This window comes from Peromyscus eremicus, chromosome 8b (genome assembly GCF_949786415.1).
Source record: "Peromyscus eremicus chromosome 8b, PerEre_H2_v1, whole genome shotgun sequence".
NCBI lineage: Eukaryota > Metazoa > Chordata > Mammalia > Rodentia > Cricetidae > Peromyscus > Peromyscus eremicus.
The window spans coordinates 37,526,423-37,548,200 of record NC_081424.1 but is presented as its reverse complement, the minus strand read 5'-3'; the positions used below and the strand labels follow the sequence as shown (position 1 = coordinate 37,548,200).

General features: G+C 44.1%; 1 protein-coding gene across 1 annotated transcript in view; it reads right to left on the bottom strand.

Moving 5' to 3' along the window:
- The window catches only part of Arfgef3 (ARFGEF family member 3), a 114,538-nt gene that overhangs the window by 20,098 nt on the left and 72,662 nt on the right, over positions 1–21,778 (bottom strand). Inside the window, exons 17-25 of the mRNA XM_059272467.1 lie at positions 20,261–20,411; positions 17,499–17,816; positions 12,570–12,703; positions 11,879–12,024; positions 9,385–9,564; positions 5,856–6,000; positions 4,332–4,454; positions 1,044–1,147; positions 365–509 (exon numbers count right to left, since the gene is read on the bottom strand). Coding sequence (XP_059128450.1) covers positions 365–509; positions 1,044–1,147; positions 4,332–4,454; positions 5,856–6,000; positions 9,385–9,564; positions 11,879–12,024; positions 12,570–12,703; positions 17,499–17,816; positions 20,261–20,411 — 1,446 coding nt within the window. The remainder of the gene's footprint in view (positions 1–364; positions 510–1,043; positions 1,148–4,331; positions 4,455–5,855; positions 6,001–9,384; positions 9,565–11,878; positions 12,025–12,569; positions 12,704–17,498; positions 17,817–20,260; positions 20,412–21,778) is intronic.

The window sequence follows — 21,778 nt, the reverse complement described above, 5'->3', positions numbered from 1 at the left end:
TCTTAGGGGAAGTAATTGCATTTCCTTGAAGCTAGTGAAGGCAATTGCTTGCCTAGTTAAGCACCAGTGCGGTTTTGTCCTAATTTGCTGAATTCAAGAGAACTCCGAGTTTGAAACTTATTTGGTGGGATCTGCATAGCTGTGATGGTTTTGTACAGAGGCAGCCACGTGAGCAGAATGCGTTAGTGCTGACTTTAGGGAGTCCTTGGAAACTCTGGCTAAACTTATCCTGATAAAAATTATAAAAAAAAACAACCCATAAACATGGATGACCACTCATGATCTGTGAACTAACTTCATTTATTGCCTAAGATTCTGGGGTTAAGAACACAACAGATCATCCTCGTCAAATCAATGAACTTACCGGTGTCGTCATCAAAGTCCGACAGGACTGATTCAATTCCATCCTCACTGCTCGCCGACTGCTCCTGAAGCCTTCGTGGCAAGCTGGCAAGTCGCCCGCTTAGGAATATTGGCTTTAAGGGCATCTTGTAGATCTTGGCCAATAACTAAATAAGAAGACCACACCAGACAGTGCACTTATATATGGCGAAATTCTCAGGGTTAGAGAACAGCAAGATTATGAATCACTAGTAAAGGGGACTCAACTAGAAGGATTCCAAAAGAATAAAAGTTCGTGTGACTTGCATTCAAAAGTTGACATGAGCAGTTCTATCAAGAGGCAGATGCAATAACACCTACTGGCAACAAAACAGTGGCTGATTTTTCAACATCTGGATTTTATACATTTTTATAAACTCACTAAGATCACTGTGAACATGTCAAGTATTTTTGTCTGTGGGGGACCCCAGAGAAGAGTCCATAGGAAAGTGGGCACCACACTCTGGCTTCCCCTTCCCATGACCCAACCTCCCAGGAAGCAGAAAAGCACGAGAAAGCTGGGAGATGGAGAGGTCTGAAGTCAAGATGGAGGAGACAAAAGTGTCTCTTGTAGGCCTCAGTTAAAGACATTTGCTGATGTTTCATGAATACGCTCTGAGGCAGATGTGGGACTTGGAGCTGTGTTTGGGCCTCCCCAGTACCTGAGAACAACGTCTGAGGTAATCCAAAGCAGGCAGGCACAGGTCTGTGGATGTAGCTCCTACTCCAGGGACACAGTCTCCAATCTCTTTACAGTCTACCTCCCCTAGGGCAGTATGGGGACAGAGACAAAGTTACCCATGTTCTCCAATCATAACAGAACACCTGCTCACTCACATCTTACCCAAGTAAACTACATAGAAGGAAAACAAGGGAACAATTACAGCAACTCATATAACCCTGACAAGATTCCTCTCCATGAATTTTCTCCCTATGAGGAACATTTCGTCTGTTCCGGTCCAGTACTTGTGGCTGAGAGAATATTTCTGAGCGCCAGTGCATTAATTCACTTCTCTGCTGGATGATGTGACTTCTGACAGAGAGCAGTCCCAGCGGCAGGCCTTGCAAGGCTGAAATGAGGCTCTTAGCCTCCCTCTTTGGATTTTATCTGCTGGCAGCATGAGGTACTGAAGGATGATAGTAGATGAAGAGCCCAGAAAGAGTAAACATATGGGGTTTGCAGACATCGGCAACTTAATTGGAATTAAATTAGTTTCTTTTCATATAGTTGCAGAGATTTAGCCCATCTCTGGAAACGATTTTCTATAGGTAAATAAGTGAGAATGATAATTTTATTCTCAGTGCCATGAATCTATTTCTATACTTCTAATAAAATTATTCCACAGCTCTGTAATTATAGCTAATTGTCTGCAATTGTAACAGCAAGCACCCTTCCCTATGGGTAAACAGACATAATTACTAGGCATTAGTTAAAATTCAGAAGCAATGAGGCATGCTTCTACATAAAAGAAATAAAGGAAGTCACATACTGGATTAGGGTTGGCAAACTTTTTGTAAGGGGCCGGAGAGCAAGTACTTAAGGCTCTGTAGGTCACCCTGGCTGGGTTGCAACTTTATTTCTGTTGTTGTAGCACAAAGGTCGAATAAAATTGTTTTAAAGAAAATCTGTTAGTGAGTGAGATTTGTATTGTAAGTTTGCCAGCTCCTGGTTTACATTCATACACCTTATAACTGAGAACAGAGGCCAGGGTGAATTTGTGCTGTGTAAAGCAGCTGGAAATGAACAACAGCATCCTTTCCAATCCTCTCGATTGTAGCAGGTGTTACCTTTTTTTATGTTGTATACCCAAGTATATATTGGCCTTCTGGAACCCAGTGGTACACAGGAAGCATAGCTGTATGGGGTGCCCTGTCTTTCCCATGGTACCACAAGCCTTATACCGTGACCCTCTACTTCATAGATCACACAAAAAAAGAGAACCCCTCTTTTCAAAATATCTTCCATGTGCATATTAATAATCTGGCATCTCTACATTCAGCCCTTAACTTTTCTCTAAGATAAAGTCTCAAATTTCTAGCATGCTGTTAGGCACCTTTACCTGAGTATTTCACAGACACTCGATGTGCCTAATTTCCAAGGAAAATTCTTTTTTTTTTTTAAAAAAAGATTTATTTATTTATTATGTATACAGAAGAGGGCGCCAGATCTCATTACAGATGGTTGTGAGCCACCATGTGGTTGCTGGGAATTGAACTCATGACCTCTGGAAGAGCAGTCGGTGCTCTTAACCTCTGAGCCATCCCTCCAGCCCCCCAAGGAAAATTCTTTACCTTTTCTTCTTTGCTATGGTCTAAGCATGTGTGCCCACATGACATAAAAACACAAGTGGAAAATTTCAGAAATAAGACATTCCTAAGTTTTAAATGACATATTTTTGTCAGCAACAAGATGGAATGTCACTCCTACTTCATTCCATCTGGAATGTGTTCTGCATCCAGGCTGGATATGGTACCTACCTATTGTTACTTTGTAGCCACTTGGGTTCCCAGACTGCCAGATATGCTATCCATGTATTGTAATCATTTAAAAAAAACTTTTTACTATTTATTTTTATTTTTATGTGTGTGAGTGTTGTGCTTGTAATGCATGCCTGCACACCTCTTGCATGCCTGGTGCTCAAGGAAGCCAGAAGAGGTCATTATAGCCCCTGAACTGGAGTTACAGATGGCTATGAGCTGCCATGTGGATGCTGGGATTTAAACCCAGGTCCTCTGGAAGAGCAACCAGTATTCTTTAACTGCTGAGCCATCTCTCCAGCCTTTATCATTAGTTTTTGTTAGTCTAATATAATCCCCACTTCATAAATTAGTTATTGGTAAGTTTTACCATTTATATATAGTAAAAATAGAGAATTCACAGCCTTGGTACTATGAGTGGTTTTAGGAACCTACTGATGGTCTTAGAATGTATCCCTGTAGAGGGTAACTGTATGTAACAGAACAGGGTAAGGCTTGCCTACAGTTCAGACTAATTGCAGGTAAATCCTGCACTTTCATTTTGTTCTTATGCCAAGAATAAGGGTGACACAATGTAACACCTTCTTGTGTCCAGTTTCTTTTATAAAGGAATGATCAAGGTATCAATTGTCTATTGAGAAGATATAAAACATCAACTTTCTTTTTGCTTTATTTCTAAGCTTCTCAGACTCCACGTCCAGGAGCTGTCTGTGTAAACCTCTCAGGAGTATAAATGTCTCCTAAACTTGTGGTTTAACCCCGACCCGTTCTCTCCATCTCACCCTCATGAATCTGTGCTCTGTAAAACCCAGCTCCAGCAGGTCATGCTGTATACAAGACTTCACACTATTAAATGATACTAACTTAGGCATATAACCACTTAGATGGTCCCTAAAATACATCAGGACTTTCAAGAAGGGGGCTGTTGACTCATCCAAAGCACACATCACAGTTACGAAGACTAGAGATGACATTCTTGTTTTTTTTTTTTTTTTTTTCTTTTTTCGAAACAGGGTTTCTCTGTGTAGCTTTGCGCCTTTCCTGGAACTCGCTTTGTAGACCAGGCTGGCCTCGAACTCACAGAGATCTGCCTCCATCTGCCTCCCGAGTGCTGGGATTAAAGGCGTGCGCCACCACCGCCCGGCAAGATGGCATTCTTAAGATTACTTTTCAACTGCTAATTGTGATACCGAAGGGAAAGGTCTCCTTCACAAGGTCAATTACTAAAGATTATATGGAATATCCTAAGAAGTGTATAGTTTGAGAATGGATTGTATCACAAGATATTTTATAGACACAGTGAAAAAAATCAATTTCAGACAAACCCGAGTTGAGTAAGTCTCTGAACCAATGTGCTCACATCCCAGGATGCACGCTTGTTCCAGCACCCTGCCTCCAGGGATGTCCCCAGAAAGCCACGTTGAAGGGGTCTACAGTGACAGCCAGCATCATTAAAAGTGGGTTCCTCTTACCCAGCCCTTTGACAAACTTCATAAGGCACATGATGTAACTAGTGGCTGCGTTCGCGAAGACCTGGATGTTGTCGGTGTTGAGGAAGGCTTCGAACACATCAAACACGGGCGCCTGGCCTTTTCCTGAGGGAGGAGGAAGGGGATAGAATCGTAACAAAGGGAGGTTTTAACCCTTCACGGTGCTTACACTTCCAGCACCTTGTAGGTAGTCTTAGAAAAGATCCACTGGAGAAATGTCTGGACCTTTTGACCGAATAGCAAGCACGTCTTGCTGCTTCACCTAAATGGGAGCTACAGGAAGGCTGGGAAGAAGGCTGAATGGATGGATAATGGAGGGTAGGGCTGGAGGAACATAGGCCTGGAGCAATGTGTGGGTCTAAATGGTAAACACGGGGCGTCTGGAATGTTGCATCACAGAAAACGGTAGAATACCTATAGACAAGGACTATTTAGACAAGCTTCTGGTAAAATACATTTTTTCATCCATTCCTGTGCAGGAGTCACAGAGGCCCGAGCCTGCTTGCCTTGGAAAATCATGCTTGCAAGGTTGTCAATCAGGTAGCTCTTGACTGACATCCAGGAATTTGATTCTCAGACTATTCCTGGGCAAGTTATCTCATAAGATGGTTAGCTATCCTAGACTGTGCAAAAAGTTTGGTTTATACTGAACATGTGGGATTTGGTATACGCCAGGCACAATGTGTCTATGGGAACAGTTTCCAGCTTGGTCTTTGATTGGCTTTATGTTGTTGATACTTCCACTGCTAAGGGAAGAGTTCTTTGTGTGATGTTCCATGGGAAGGCCAGAATGCAAGATTCTCTGTCTTTTTACCTTACAAACTGGCTGTGTACTTACTATACTAACATAGTGAAACTTAGTCATGAGCCATGGAATAAACCAAGCCATGCAATAAATCTTATCACAGCTGTATGCTCTGTCCCATGAGTCCTGCCGTGTTTCTGAATGTCAGGGTGGCCTTGGGGATCACTGACACAATACCCCTGGACTCTGGGCATGCCAATCTATTTCTAGCTAGATCCAAACTGCCTAATTATGATTCTCCCAGATTATACTTTTCTGTTTTCTTACTTGAAAATAAGTACAGGCTTAGTATACCTTCTCCTAAATGCTGGGGACCAGATATGTTTAAGAATTTGGAGTTTTTCAGAGTTTAAAATACTTGCTAGAATTTACTGAGACTCTGAAATCCAATTTATTTTGGATTTGGGGGGCATTTCAGATTTTCAGATTTCAAGTTATGACACTTCCCCTGTGGTCTCAGGAAGTAACTCTACATACCAATTCAGAGTGGACCAACAGACCCCTTGGCTCGAGCAGCAGGACCTGATGAGCTCAGAGCTCTGGGCCAGCTGGCGCCCATCCAACCCTAAGTCCAAGCTGCATGCTACTTCCTGCCAACAAAACATGGCTGGCTTAATGGCTTTCCTCCTCTTCTTTTGATAACCTGATAATCGGCATAAGGAATAGAGGTGCCAGAGCAAGAATCACCCAACTGTCCTTACCCATGGAGTAGTCCCCAACCAGGTACTCCTTCACCTCCGACTTGTTCCCACTGTGCACTGTCTCCAGAGCACTGAACAGGGGTCTCCAGCCCGACTGGATCTGTGTGGAGCACACCTCAACCAGCTCCCCGATGGAGGTGACCACCTGCACAGGTGAAGGGGAGGTGATTAATTAACACAAGTAGAACTTGTAGAAAAGGTGGTGTATTTCTCCGCGCCCCCCATTTCTGAGTTAATTTTAGTGAAAGAGGAAAACACAACTGAGCCAGCATTCACTTGTTTCCCTAGTAACTAACGTTGCTGAGTAAATTTCCATAAGATTAGCCTTCTGTTAGTGTGCTGTTTTCTGTATTGGGTGTCTGCCTCCTTATTCCCATGCTCTGTAGATTCAGGTCCTTCCCAGTTCATGCTTTTCAAATAACTCTTACAACTTTGAGCTTATCTTTTTTTTTTTTTTTAAAAAAGATTTTATGTGTGCGAGTGTTTTGCATTATTTGTATTTGTGTTATGTATGTTGGTATGTACACCATATGTATGCCTGGTGTCAATAAAGGAGTCAGCAGTGATTTTGTATCCCATGGAACTGGAGTTGTGGACAGTTGCGAGACATCATGTGGGTGCTGGGAATTGAACCTGGGTCCTTTTGAAGAGCAGCCAGTGCTTTTAACCACTGAGCCAATTCTCCAGCCCTGAGTTTGTATTTTTATTGTTATATCTTAATTTTATCTTTCAGGGGATACAAGTGTTTGATTTTGATAAGGTCTAAGTCATCAATATTTCTTTTTAAGGGTCACATTGCTGACCCTTGTTTCATGTTCCAAGAAACATTAGTCTCACTCATGTTTATAGTTATCATGTTAAGTCATGACCAATTTTCAGGGTGGTGTGTGTGTGTGTGTGTGTGTGTGTGTGTGTGTGTGTGTGTGTGTTGGTGTGTAGTGAGAGGTAAGGGTTGAAACTCATCTTTCTAACAAATGTCCAAGTAAAACCGGCTGAAAACACTGTCTTCTTCCTCTGTTGAGTTACAAAATGGCATCTTCGTCACAGTCAATTGGCCAAACACGTATGGACTTCTTTCTTTAGAGTTTTTCTCTTCTAATATGAACATTTGCAACTGCAAGTTCCCTATAAATACTGACTTAGCTACATCCCACAAATTCAGTACGTCATGTTGTCACTCAAGACATTTTTTTTAAACATCCCTGTTATTTCTTCACTGACTTAAGGATCACTTAGAATTTTTATGTTGGATTTATAAATATCTGAACATTTCCCAAATTAATCATTTATTATGAACCCAATTTCATTATGGCCAGAAAATACACTTCGTGTGATTTAAATTAGGCTAAATTTACTGGAACTTGTTTTATAGGTTTGCATATCAACTATTCGGAAGAAAGCTCCACACACACTTGAAGAGAACATCCATCACTCAGACTGGCCCACAGTGGTGCTCATTGTCTCTCCCTGAGTGGCTGTCTGGTTGTTCTATCAACTGTTTCAAGGGAGGGTTGTGATATCTCATTATAATTCATTAAACCACAGGAAAATGTAGACAGTGTAAATTTACCACATTTCCAATCACACATAGCTCATACAGTTTAATGCAGGGTCCACTCTTGTCTATCCCCACAAAATTTCCTCTTTCGAAAATGAAATTCTGTACCCATAAAACAGTAACTTTCCACTCCTCTCCGCTGTGAGCCTTAGATTGTATTTCCACTTCACCGTTCGTGTCTTCGTGCATTTCTAAGGTTGCCTGGGTAGGGGTTTGTGTACTTGTTAAGTGCCCCTGAGTGGAGACCAGAAGTTGCTCTCCACCTAGTGTTTTGAGACAGAGTCTCTCACTGAATCTGGAACTTGCTGGTGTGACCAGGCTAGTTGGCCATCGAGCCCTGGGGGTTCTCCACCTCACCAGTGCTGGGATTACAGTGTGCATTACAGGCCTGCTTTCTGCACAGGCGCTGGACTCTCAGTCAGGTCCCCAGGCATAGACAGCCAGTACAGGACTGACTACACTGTCTCCACAGCGCCCCTCCCCATTTTTGTCTTCCTAATATACTGACTTAGTTTTAATTATAAAATACCACTTTCTAGTAATAGTAATACTCTCTGCTTGTCTTTTAGTTTTGACCTGACACAAATACAATTCCACAAACTCTGTCAGAGTTAGAATCTGCATAGCTCTAGCTCTTCACTGCCTTCTTATCTCAGTCCTTCCTCTTCCTCCCACTCCAAGAAAGCAGCCCAGACTGCCTAAGCATTGTCTATGAAGCCCATGCTGGCTTTACTCTTGCAATCCTCCTGTCTCCTGGAATTGTAGGCACAGACCACCACAGCTGGCTTTTCACTCTATCCGACCATGTGGCTGTTGCTACAAATATGTGTGAAGACTCCCATGGATGCTTCTTCATTTCTCTTGAGGGACTGCCAGGCTGTGTTCTGAACCAAGTAAAGTATTTTCTTTCTTAATCCAGCGTCTGATGTTCATTTCCTCTGCATCTCACCTGTGGTTAGTATCTCCTCTGTGCTTTTAGCTGCCCCAGCAAGTGAAGCGGTACCCATCATGGATTCAATTTGCATTTCCTAATGATGCTGAGCGTCCCACTCGATGCGACCACGCATGTGGATCTACTTACATCAGCATTTTGCTCTGTTTCCCATACTCACTGGGCGCTTTGTTCATCCATTCTTCTTTTACCACATTCTTTTATGTTAGACACATGTCATTTAACATCTCAGTTTCTAAAACCTCTCTTCATGTATGTGTTACTTTCTCCATTTTCGATGAGGGGATTATAAATTGTACCTTCAATTTATTACATTATACTTCTAGTTAACACTGACTGTATTTTTTTTTGCGGGGGGGCGGGGGGGGGGAGGGGGAGAGCAGAATTTTGCTTCTCCATAACCTCATTTCCTCTTTTTTTCTAAAGTTACTTATTTTTAGCTTGGCCTAAGTGAAGCTCCGCGATGTAAGATCTATAGCGACGTCATCGGCTCCTGCAACCTTGAGAATATCATGTGACAAACCGTGTCTTTACTTGATGGTACAACCCACTCTAGCAGAACCACCCCGGGGGCTGTGTGTGTCCACCCCTCTCTGGCTGTCACTGTGGGGGCATTTTAGTAGGGTTCATTTTCTTGCCAATATGTCAATGCATTTAAAAGGAGACGAAGAAGCTTTGTTCAACATCTGAGTCAATTTCAGGAAAGAACCTGCTGAGTTCTGGGCCCACCATTGCGTCACAGGTGAGATCACAGGGTTCGCTTCTTTCCACTTGTCTCCCATTAGACAGGATGACTGTGATCAATAGTGTGGTGTAAATGGGCTATAGATCAATCCAGCCAGATTCTCTAGGTTTGATTCAATTTTACCAATCACTGGTGATCCTGGCTAAATTGTTGAATCTCTCTTTGCCACCTGCTTGGGAAGACAGCATGCAAACCAGAGGACGGTGCCTGCTTCTCCCTCCCCAAACACCAGCACTGGAGAGGAGGAGGTGGCCACAGCCCTCGTCACGCTCACCTGGTCTTGAACATCTTCATCACAGAGCTCCAGCTGCATGATCCGCTCAAAGGGCCGGAAGAGCGCCTCGTTAACGTGAAAGTGAGGCGGTTCACTCCAGTCTGTGAGAACCTCCGTCAGGATATCGTGGATGAAGGAAACGGCTTTCTGAGACACGTGGCGCTCCTTATGGCAGGCGGCCTGCACAAGACAAGAGAGAGCTGAACGCCAGCAGGAAGTCAGGCAAGGAAAGTGTGACATCTGAAGGCTTCCCCAGCCCACCTCATTATGTAAAGGTAGGAAGAGCAATTCTGTTCTAAGGAATTTTAGTATATAGATGATGAGTGCACCAAATCACATCTGGAAATTTAATCAACTGGGTAGATACAACTCCAACATCAAGTTAAGGTTTCTGGAAGAGTAAGCCTTCCACTATTTTCTTTTTCTGCAGCATGACAATTTTCTTCAGCAGTACAGAGCATGTTCACCACAACCTATGGAACTGCTCATGGCCCCTCCTTAGTCATCCCCCTAATATATTAAGATCAAGGGAGTCATTTGTCCCCTAGTGAGTGGATCAATGGCAACTAGAACTTGGATTGGTTCACACAGCCTGGGTCTCATGGTCTTCATTGATTCTGTTCTGCATTGGCTCTCAACTTCGACCCGGGACTTGCTTTGGCTACTGGCACCACAGAAATCATCCCATAAGTAACAAACTGTGATGTGGAGTTTGTGTTCTCACTGTCTGGGGGAATCCGAAGGCGACCATGTGAAGGAGTGGGGACTGAGTGCCAGAGGCCAACCTATATTAGAGACTGTGGAGAGAGGGAATGATGACCAGCCTTCCCAGTTAAAGCTATCGTAAACCAGTTGGTACCAGTCTTTGCATCAGCTGACTACGGGCATATAAGGAAGGCCAGCGGGGATCAGCCAAGATAGCTGTCTTAATTAGGGTTTCTATTTCTAAGTTAAGGTACCATGACCAAAAGCAACTTGGGGAGGAGAGGATTTACTTCATCTTATACATCCAGGTCCATCATTAAAGGAAGTCAGGGCAGGGAACTCAAGTAGGGCAGAAACCTGGAGGCAAGAACTGATGTAGGGGTCATGGAGGGGTGCTGCTTACTGGCTTGCTCCTTAATGGTTTGCTCAGCCTGTTTCCTTATAGCACCCAGAACCACCAGCCCATGGGTGGCACTACCCACAGTGGGCTAGGCCCTTCCACATCAATTATCAATCAAGAAAATGCACCATAAGCCAGCCCACAGCCATTCCAACGGGTATTTCTTAACTGAGGTTTCTTGTTCCCAAATGACTCTAGCTTGGTCAAGCTGGAATAAAATGAGCCAGCACACTAGTCCAGACCAGAATTACCAGAGCATTTTCTTCAAATTTCTGCTGCAGAGGATCAATGAACAAAATAAATGGTCATTGTTTGGTGCTCCCAGGCTTTCCATGTAGCCAATTATAGCATAGTATCTAGCTGATGGGATCTTTGGCCTTGACTAAATTGATACTTTGTACCTTTCTTCCTTACTAGCCTATCCTCAGGTTAGTAAATTAAATTATGTGAAATATCTTCTTGTTTATCTTTACTAAGTAAGTACAACATGGTGTTTATGAATAGTTACCACTGTAAGTAAGGCAATAATGCTCCCTGTTACTTAGCCAGTGGGGTGGTAAGAATGGGAAATGACCCCCACTGACTCGGTATCTATGTGAGCACTTGGTCCCTGGCTGGCACACTGAGGAGGTGGTGATGTCTTGCTGGAGGAAGCGACACCGTTGGTAGGTTTTGAGGTTTCATAGCCTCACCCTACCTCCAGTTTGTTCACTCTGCTCTGTGTTCACATCTGAAGATGTGATCTCTCAGCTTCCTGGCTCTGCCTCCCTGCTGCTATGGGCTCTCCTTCTGGAACTGTAAGCCCAAACAAATGCTACTCTCTCTAACTTGTCTTGGTTATAGTGTTTTACCACAGTAACAGAAAAGTAACTAACAGAGCCAGTTATCAGGTGCTGAGATGATTCGATACAGAGCTCCCACAAAACTGATCCTATAAACTGCTTTCCTTTGGGGAGTTGGAAGGTGTTAGGGTTCATTTTGTCAGGAAATCCAGGATATATGGTTCTCCCTCCTGAAATAACATGCCCCTTATAACTGAGTTATCAGAGAAGAGAGACAAGAATCAAAGATGTTGCCCCAAAGGAAAGAATTGATTTGGGGCTCTATCTTTTAGCTCCAGACTCAAGAACAGAACACAAGAACCAAGAACCAGCTTTGCACGGAAACTAGTTGAGTTATATACTTGGAAAGAGAGACCAGGGAGGCACTACCTTTCAAGTTGAGTCTTCAGAATCCTTGATATTTAATCAGAGAATAATGGTGCTTATGACCAGCCTATGGAAAGGTTCTTATTACCCTATGGTCCTCCAAATACAGCCCCTATGCTGGCTCTGTAGCAGGACTTCCCTGAGCTTCCATTTACAGGCTCTTCCCACCTTCCAATCTCACCTCTACCAGGTGTGGTGCCACAAGGCTCCAGCAGCGCACCACGTGGAGCAGGGGCCGCGTCTTGCTCCTCACGATCCTCAGCATGGCATCCCCCAGGCGGAAGAGGTGCAGAGCGCTTTTGCGATCCTGGGTGGACTTAACTTCTCCTACAGGAAGGGGAGATGAGAAAGCCCAAACTCAGGTATAGTTCAAAGGACTCCAGCACAGAGAAGTTGAAAATCAAGGCAGTGTTCTTGGATAGCAAGATGGCTTCAGACGGCTCATCAAGGAAGGAGTGAGCCTTCCGTTCAGAATCAGCAAGGTGGTTCACTCAGTAGGACCCAAACCTCTCCCTGATTCAATACTGTGTCCACAGAGAAGAAGGCATGAAGCTTTGGTGTAAATAGTAAGGCTGAGGAGTGAGACCCATTTAGTAGCTGCATTGGAATGGGCCAAGGATTTCCCTCTCTTCCCCATTAATCTCATGAATAAAAACAAGGGAGTAAATCTACCTACTTCTTAAAGTTTCTTTTATTATTAAATGAACGTGATGGCCCACATCCAGTGCTTACCACGAGGCCCTGCACACATGGATGAGTGTTTAAACTGTAATAATTATGACCGTTACTGTCATCTTTTACACATGCTGCTGGTATCAAGGACTGGGGCTATTTCTTCCTTACTTACCAACAGTTTCTTCAGGGAAAATTACCTGGCATTGCCAGAGAGTAATCGACGGTGTCTGTCACAGAGTGGAAGAGTTGGGACTGAGATGCTTTCTTTAGCTGGTAGAGGAACCCTCCCAAGGCCGACAGGTTCAACTTGTCTGTAGCATCGTCAAAGAGCCTGGGTGCAAATAAACACAGGCATTATGCGGGAACAATTCATCAAGGGTGTACGGCGGAATAATTATGGTAATTCAGCTGATGTAATTAAGAAAAGCACCGTGTAAACACTGCAGACACATGGATGGTATGATCATAGCTATTATTCATGTGCACAAGTCTGCACTAACCATGGGGTTTTGTTACAAAGAATACCACAAAACAGACTTGAAAAAGTAATCTTGGCAGCTTCCAAGGGTAGCCAGTGGTGGTAAGCACTCCTAAAGTGTTTGACAAGAATGTGAACAATGACAAAGTACTGCTTTCAGAGATTCCAGGGCTCTGGGAGGCGGGGTGAGATGTAAAGATCAGATATTAGATTCCTATAGCCCAAGAGCAGTGAAGCATCTATGGTCTACCCACCAAGGCTATGGTGATGTCAGTGGTATGGGATGCTGTGTACTGCTCAAGGGTCATTGTTTTGAACCGAAGTTGAATCCTGAGTCTTTCTAAAGGACTAACATGAGACATACTAAATTTTAAGACAGAAATAACAAAAAAAAAATGAGGCATTAAAAGATACTACATATTTTATAAATCCAGTGTTGAGAAAAATGAAGCAAACTTGAAATTTAACATCAAAAGTCAAAGACCTAATTTGAAATGAGCCAAGGACTTGAAAAGACATTCCTTCAAATAAGATACACCAATGACTGAGAAGCTCTCAGGAAACAAAACTCAGCATCAGTCTGCAGATAAGTGCAAATTAAACCCACGAGTTAATTCTTGACAAGAGGAGTGCTGTGGGTCTTTGAAGATGTTAAGCAAGCTTTCTGATAATTTTAGTGCATAAAATAATTTCACCTGTAATGAGAACTGAAGTAGTGTGTGTTTTTTTTTTTTTATCAAAATGTCATCCCTTGTCATCTGAGTGTTGTGCTTAATTAAGATTCTGTAATTTTAGGGCTGAAGAGATGGCTCAGCAGTTAAGAGCACTGGCTGATTTTTCAGAGGACCCAAGTTCAACTCCCAGCACGTGGCTGCTCGTAGCCAATGGGAACTCCAGTTCCAGGGGATCCAGTGTACTCTTCTGTCCCATGTGTACACAGGCAGACACGTGGACAAAACATAATCTGCACTTTAAAAGACTAAAAACGAATTCCGCAGTTTTAGTAGCTGAGGATGCTGCTCAGTTTGTAGAGTGCCTGCAGAGCATGCCTGAAGCCTGGGGTCCCATCACTGCACCATATAAACTGTGGTGTCACAAATCTATAATCACCTTTACTTAGGAGGTGAAGGCTAGAGAGAAGTTCAAGGCCATCCTTAGCTAGATAGCAAATTTGGGATCAGCCTAAGATACCTGAGATTCTATCTCAAAAAAAAAAAAAAAAAAAAAAAAGTCTGTGCCTTCACTCTGCCCTGTGATTCTGTCTTAAGTAGCAAGAGTCTTTGGAGTGAAACAGACTCAGAAGCATTTGCTGGCTCCATCGTCTTAAAGCGGAATGAGTTAATTAGTTAACTCCCCTGACCTATGCTTCCTCCTCTAAGAAAGTTAGTAACTCTCATGGTTGGGCTGTCTGGTGGGTTGTCTGGTCTGTGTACAGTGTCCAGGAAAGTGCCCGGCACCCTCACCGCTAGCTAATGTCAGTTTCTATTATCATTTTGCTATCATGGTCTATTCAGTGGAGCCTCTGGGAGGTAAGGATGCATTCTGAGCATGGAAGTGGACTCTCAGCAAATGAAGATTGTAGGCACAGGAAGCGAAGGGACTCAGGAACTTAGCTGGCTTCGAGACCCGTACTTGTCTCAGCTTTAAGAAACATGGGGACCATCTTTAATCATCCCAAGAAGATGACTAGAGAATTTCCTTTGAGTAAACTGATCACTCCCAGACAGAAAGTGAGACAGACAGAAAGACAGAACACTAGACCCATACCCACATGCGCGCGCGCACACACACACACACACACACACAGAGGCACACTCACACACACAAAATTTTATCACTGTTTTGCACAAATAAATTAAAAAATTCAATAAGCTTTTAAAACCATAGAGTTATATTAGACATGTTCTAACTTTTAAATATCTTATTAAAATTTATTTTTGTAGCCAGTATTAATAGATATCTAATTTAGTAAAAATGAATAACTCTTTGACTGTTCATCCAAGACATCCTATTAATATAGCAGCAAAATCTTTTTTTCTGTACTTCAATAATAATTATGTTTATACACTGAGGTCTTTCTTATATTGGCAGGAGACGTCTAATAAAAAATAAAGCACACACACAGCTCACATACATAGTACACACAGTAAACACACAGGGCACACATGCATCACACACCAGTACTCAAGCAAACACATAGGCCACACACACTTACACACACATATACCAACACACACACAGCACACAAGCACACACACACACCAAACACACACATGCACACACTCACCACAAAGATACACATAGTTTGGTAAGTCTTTTAAGTGCTCCAAAACTTCTGAGAATACATTTATTACATTGTGTACACTAGCCTCATATAATTTCAACAATAACCGAAGTCTTCTTTTAAATGTTTTCAGTTATTATTTTCTTAACTAAACGCACATGGTTATTAACAGAAATACCAAGATAATAGACATCCTACATGCCTATTACGGAAGGGACATAGTAACAAGTGATGGTTTTGGATTCAAGCAGTGGACATACTCTTATGCTTTGGAAAAGCAGCCACAGTCACAACGCTGACGTAGTTTGTGGGACTCCCTGTGCTTCCAAGACTGGCCTGAAACACATGACCCTCCTGGTTCAGCTTCCTCAATGGTGGGGTTTCAGGTGTGCGCCCCACACCTGGCTATGCATAAGAACATCTTGTAATGAGGGTGTACAGATGACTTGGCCTATGGTGCGGCATATATTAGTACCATTCCCATTTTATGATAATGAACAGAGACAAACAATATATGAATATACAAATATTGCTCTTATGTTTTTAGGTTACAATTTTTTAAAAAGGAGTATCCAATTCAAACTGTAATGTTTAAGAGAAATTATAACTTAATGCCCAGTAAAAGAATATGAGTCAACAGAAACAGTAGTTAAGTATTTACCAAGTATTTCCTGTTTCCAATTTGGATTCTATTTTGCTTTTGGGTCTCTTAACTATTTCTTTTTCTTTCCCCCTAGTAAAGAGACTCCAGGAGTGTGTTATATTCTCCCTGACACCCATGTGCCACTTTCCGGATTCTGAAACACTTCAATAGCCAAATTACTGGACAAATAGGAACAAGGGATTGTTCTATACCAGTTAGAGCATGTGCGAATTTTATGAGTCAGTGGGGAGTCAGTCTCCGTGTAACTGTTTCTATAGACATTATCAGGCAGGTCAATGTCAAAGTCAGAACAGGAAGCCAGGGCTCTCTGAGCCCAGCCAGTAAAGGCTCAGCCTGCTGCCCTAGCCACTTCCTGTCTCTTCTCTTTATAGGAGGCCTAGGCATAATGACCATATGCTGAGGGGGACAGATAAGGCGATGTCATGTGACTGGGGATCACAAGCACTTCCGGCATCAAGACATGTTGCCCAACAGTTGAGGCAATAGTTGATTCTCCTTTACCTTAATGTGACTCTTAGGCTTCAGTAAGTACCACACTTCTGGGCTTCTGGGTGAGAATGTTTTTATTCTTTTCTTTCATGAGTGTGTGTGTACATGAGCATGCATGTTCACATGTGTGTAGGTCCATGTGTGCGCACGTGTGTGTGTGTGTAAACCTGAGGTTGACAATGGATATCTTCCTTATCTTTTTCATCCCCTACATTTGTGGCTGCAGGTTCTCTTACTGAACCCAGGGCTTGCCGATTTCTGCCAGCCTAGGAAACTAGCTTGACTTAGGGATCCTGTCCTTACCTCCCAAGTGTTAGGATTCCAGGGTGTTACCAGGCCTGCCTGGCTTTTTATGAGAGCCCCGGGGATCTGAACTCTGGTTCTCACCCTTGTGCAATAAACCCTTTGTCCATGGAGCCGTCTCCACCACCCATGGTATGGGATTTTGTAGCAAGAGGCACTAAAACATTGAATCTTTACTGTTTTTCAAGCCATGTTCTAGGTGCTGTACAATGTATTACTTAATTCAACCTTGTAACTGTAACTATCTCATGAGAATTACTTTTAAAAAGAACCTTATTTTACCAGTGAGGAAGCCAGGGTCCAGGGAGTTGCCAGACATGATAATAAAACCAGAGACTTAATTGCAGACAGTCCACCTCAGACTTGGGAGTCAGGCATCAAAGGATGGTGTACGGTAGGAGGGAGGACAATTCTTTCCAAAGACAGAAGGAGGGCTGGGAGATAGGCTCAGTTGATAAAAATGGCTGCCTTTGCAAGCCCAAGGACTTGAGTTCAACCCCTAGAACCCACTTAAGAGCCGAGTGGAGTGGCTCACACTTGTAAGCCATCCCAGAGTGGAGGAGGAGAAGAAGACACAGCTAGGGCCTGCTGGTCAACCATCCTAGCCTACTTGATAGACTCCAGAGGCCATAAGAGACTCTGCTTCCAAAATAAACAAATAAATGAGAGAAAAAAGGTGGATGGTGCCTGAGGCACAAGCAAGGTTGTTCTTGACATACATGTACACACACACACACACACACACACACACACACACACACACACGATCAAAGGAAAGCATTTTCAGATTCTGGCTAATACAACAAGTTGTCCCCAGGTGATTTTGAGACCAGACAAGTGAATATCAGCATAGCCAACAGGTAATTCCCTGGCTAAGCATCCTTGTGTGGTGAGCTGGCCTTGCATACCTGTCGGCCTGGGTGGAAAGGCAGAGTACCACCTTGGCGGCACTGTTCCCACTCAGACTGCCTCCCCGGAAGTCTGAGGTCCGGCCTCGGCTACATTCCCGAACCAGCTCCTGGATGGAGCGTGGCTGGACCACAGGGGCTGCGCTCAGGGAGGGGCCCTGCTCCAGGGTCTGCTCCTGAGATGAGTCCTCACACTCAAGGTCCCCAAGGAGACCGGAGCTCCCGGATGTCTTCTGTGGCTGACGGATGGTCAGAGGGGGCTGGGAGGTACCATCGCTGAAGTGGGTGTGCTCCAGTGTGCCCACATACTCACATACCCTAGAAAGAGCCAGACAAACAGGAAGTGAGCGCTGTACCCCAGAGCTACCTGCTCTATCCATCCCATGGTGAGAGAAAAGGAAATCCAGCTAACCCTGGAACGAACCCCCATTTTTCTCCGTTTCTCTTACCGTATTTGGAACTGCCCATTTCCTTATTATATATGTGTTGTGGGAATTCACTCTGCCAATGACATGGGGGTATCCGGCCCGATAGAGGTGTGGTTTTTCTGGGTACGTGACTGCTTAAAACTGAGGAGGGGTCATGGGCTCTCGCTCTCTTGGGGTATTTGGAGATCAGTTAGCTGATTCCATTCACCCCCAGGCAGATTGGAGGATGATGACGGCCGTTCACTTTGTTCTGTATCCGAGAGTGTATTTCTCCCCATTTTATATCTTCATAAATCCTTGATACCCTTTAACAGACTCTAGTGGACTCGCTTCACATGTATGTTGCTACTTAGAGACACAAAATTTGTTTTGAGTTGGACCAATCTTGGCATGGGTGAGGAATTCCTCAGATTCTCTCACCCATCACTCTCCTGGGGAAAAGACAGGCAATGGAACCCTGTTCACTGCTTCTGTGTTGTCTAGCTTACTGTTTTCCTAGACTGCTTATTTGAGAAGTTCCCCTGAGGAATCCCCTCTTTCTCTCTGTACTGTGTTCTGATTAGGAGCTGAGAAGCACTTCCTTATGACGGGACCCCAGAACCAGTATGCCTCTGTTGGACAGGCTCTCTCAACACGGCAGCGCTCTACTCAGCTATGATGTGTCTGAAGCTGATAGCTCCATATATCTCATGTCCAAATAGGGATTGGGGCTGACGGGGCATCCCTGAGCATGGCAGCAACAGAACAGACAATGTGTAGCTGCCAACTCCAAAGTGCCTGTGACTAACTGAATTTGGGATTAAGATGCTTTCCAAGACATCCTTCATCCCAGAGAATCTAGTTGTTGTCCAAGGGCGTTCTGGGTAAACCACTCTGGTGTTCTGTAATCTGGGATTTGTTGAACTCACATCAAGCATCACCCGAGTCTCCTCCCTTTGTCTCCTTGTAAGACCAAGGCAGACTATCTGGCCACCCACTTCTCTATCAGACCCCTTTTTGCTCCAGGCTTGCTGTGGGATGGTCTGTATGTCAAGTGTGTTGCTGATTGGTCAGTAAATAAATCACTGATTGGCCATTGGCTAGGCAGGAAGTAAAGGCGGGACAAAGAAAAGAATTCTGGGAAATGGAAGGCTGAGAGGGAGACACTGCCAGCCGCCACCATGACAAGCCGCATGGGAAGATCCCGGTAAGCCACGAGCCATGTGGCAAGGTATAGATTAATGGAAATGGATTAATTTAAGATATAAGAACAGTTAGCAAGAAGCCTGCCACAGCCATACAGTTTGTAACTAATATAAGTCTCTGTGTTTACTTGATCGGGTCTGAGTGGCTGTGGGACTGGCGGGTGAGAGAGATTTGCCCTGACCGTGGGCCAGGCAGGAAAACTCTAGCTACAAGGCTGCTTCATCCTGGTCCTTGCCCATGCTCTTCTCAAGTTGGTTGGTTTTACAACCCTTGGATATTCCACATGCGCTTATGAACTCTTAGGAACTCAGCCAGCGCTTGCGGCTTTATTAGTTTTGGTGACCTGAGACTGAACTCAGGTCTTGCTGGCCTCCCACCGCTCTCCTCCCATGGCCGATCTGCTCGCAAGGCACTTCGGTGTGATGCCTGGTGAAGGCCCAGCTGAGCACAACTGAGCAGGGCTTCTGTGCCCTTCCTTTGCCCTAGTACCGATGCTTGGGGAGACATGCTTCTTATCTTGGACTTAAGAGGTGGAGTCTGGAGCTGTCATCTTGCTTTTTATTTTATAGGCGCTCACTGGGAGAATCTTCACTTCAGTGCCACAAGACTTAGAGTCAATCTTTTTAGTGGTCTTTCGCAGAGATGTGCTATTATGTTCTTATTTTTCCACGTCTAGTTAAACTAGATGTCTTTAATGAGGTATTGTATGGAACAATGCGTGTTATCCAAGGTTTTTTTTTTTTCACATAGGAGGACATTAATGAACACACAATAGTTGGATTATTGACACCTGAGCACATTTTAGACTCATAGTCATTTAAACTGTATGGCTGTCTTTCATCCATCACTTAAGAATCCAGCTTTTTCTTCCTTGGTGTAATATAATAATACATCTGCCTCCCACAGCAGTGTCAACAGATAAATCACAATTCCCTGAATCCAGTTCTGCCATCCTGTTCTCCAAATACACATACATCCAGCGGGTCCTTATCTCCTGTCCTCCTGTGTCCCACTTGGAGTGTGTCTGAACGGTGAATGCTCATATTCTACTGAGAGGCTGGCAGACCCTGGAGTCCACACCCTCTTTACCACCCCAGGCTTCCCAAGGCAGGGTCTGTGCCATCAGGGGTGGGGACTCCCATCATGCACCTGAACACGTGTGGCCAGCAGTCCGGGTTGTGGCTTCCCATCTCCAGGCCTACGCTGAGGATGGCGTCCATGCACAAGACGTGGGCCGTGTGCAGCCACACCCCCTGCACCTTCCCCATCTGCTCCAGTTTCTGCTCCACCTTCAGTTTCACTGTGTGCCAGAGAGACATTTATGAAAATGGCAGCCGAGCGAGGGAGACGGACAGGGGGAAGGGCAGGATGGAAACGAAAGGGCGTGTCGTCATGCGAGGGCAAAGGGGAGCAGTGCACTTCGCTGGTCCCCATGGTTCACATGCAAACTACTGGTTGGACAAGTCCCCATTCATAGGCGACCCCTGCTCTGTGGCCATAACTGAGGAAGGATGTAAACACTGGCTTAGCATGCCAGTTATGCTAAATGAGAAGGCCAAATGGCAGTGCCATCCTTAAAGAAAGCTGTCCAGTCACCAGATCTGGTGGGGTAAACCGAGTGATAGTCCAGAACTAAGGAACAGAGAAGACTATCTTCAAGAGACTCAGCCATTTTCATGTTATAAGGAGAAGGTTATTTTGAGGAAAACACTATTGGCCTCATTAACATGAAACCGATTTTATTTCACATTTTCTTATGATAAGAACATTATTAGCTTTGTAAGTATGTTGTGCTTTAGGAACTGTATATGTAAGAATTAAACATTTACAAAGACTTATTTTATGTGTATGGGTGTTTTGCCTGTAGGTATGTATGTGCAGATGTGCATACTGGCTCCCTCAGAGGTTGAAAGGGGATGCCAGAGCCATACAGATGGGTGTGAGCCACCATATGGGTACCGGAAACATAACCTGGGTCCTCTGGAAAAGCAGCCAGTGCCCTTAACAGCTGAGTCATCTCTCCAGCCTCAAGAATTATTTAAAAATTAATTTTACTTGTGTATGTGTGTCTCTGTGAGTGTATGCACACACGTGTATGTAGGCATGCATACCCGTGCATGCGCAGAGGCCTGAGTTAGGGTGTTGGATCGCTGAGAACTAAAGTTGAATGTCTTTGTATTATGCCTGGCTGGTAATGGGGGTGCTCGGATCTGAGAATTCTTGTCCTTGTGATCGGCACTTTTAACGGCTGAGCCCATCTCTCCAGACCCCGGGATTTATATTTTGGAGATAAGTTCTTGCCACGTAGCTGAAACTGGCCTCACATTTGTGATCCTCTCGCCTCAATCGCTTGAGTTCTGGCACACAGGTGTACACTACCACAGTGGCTGAATGTGAAGTCGTTGTGTGATTGACAGATACACAATACTTCTGTAAACTTTGATTCCTTCTTCCCCCTTTCCTCAGAGCTACAAGAAAACTACTTTGCTTGTTAACAGGTTCCTAAATATTACTCACGTTTGTGGAACAGTGACCTAAATGGCTTATTTCTGCTAAAAATACACACTTCTGTGACTAACTCTTTTACGTATCCACGGATGGCATCAGCATCATTTAGATCATGCTTGAGTTTTTTCCTTCAGCCCGCTGCCTGCCTTGTATCTTCCA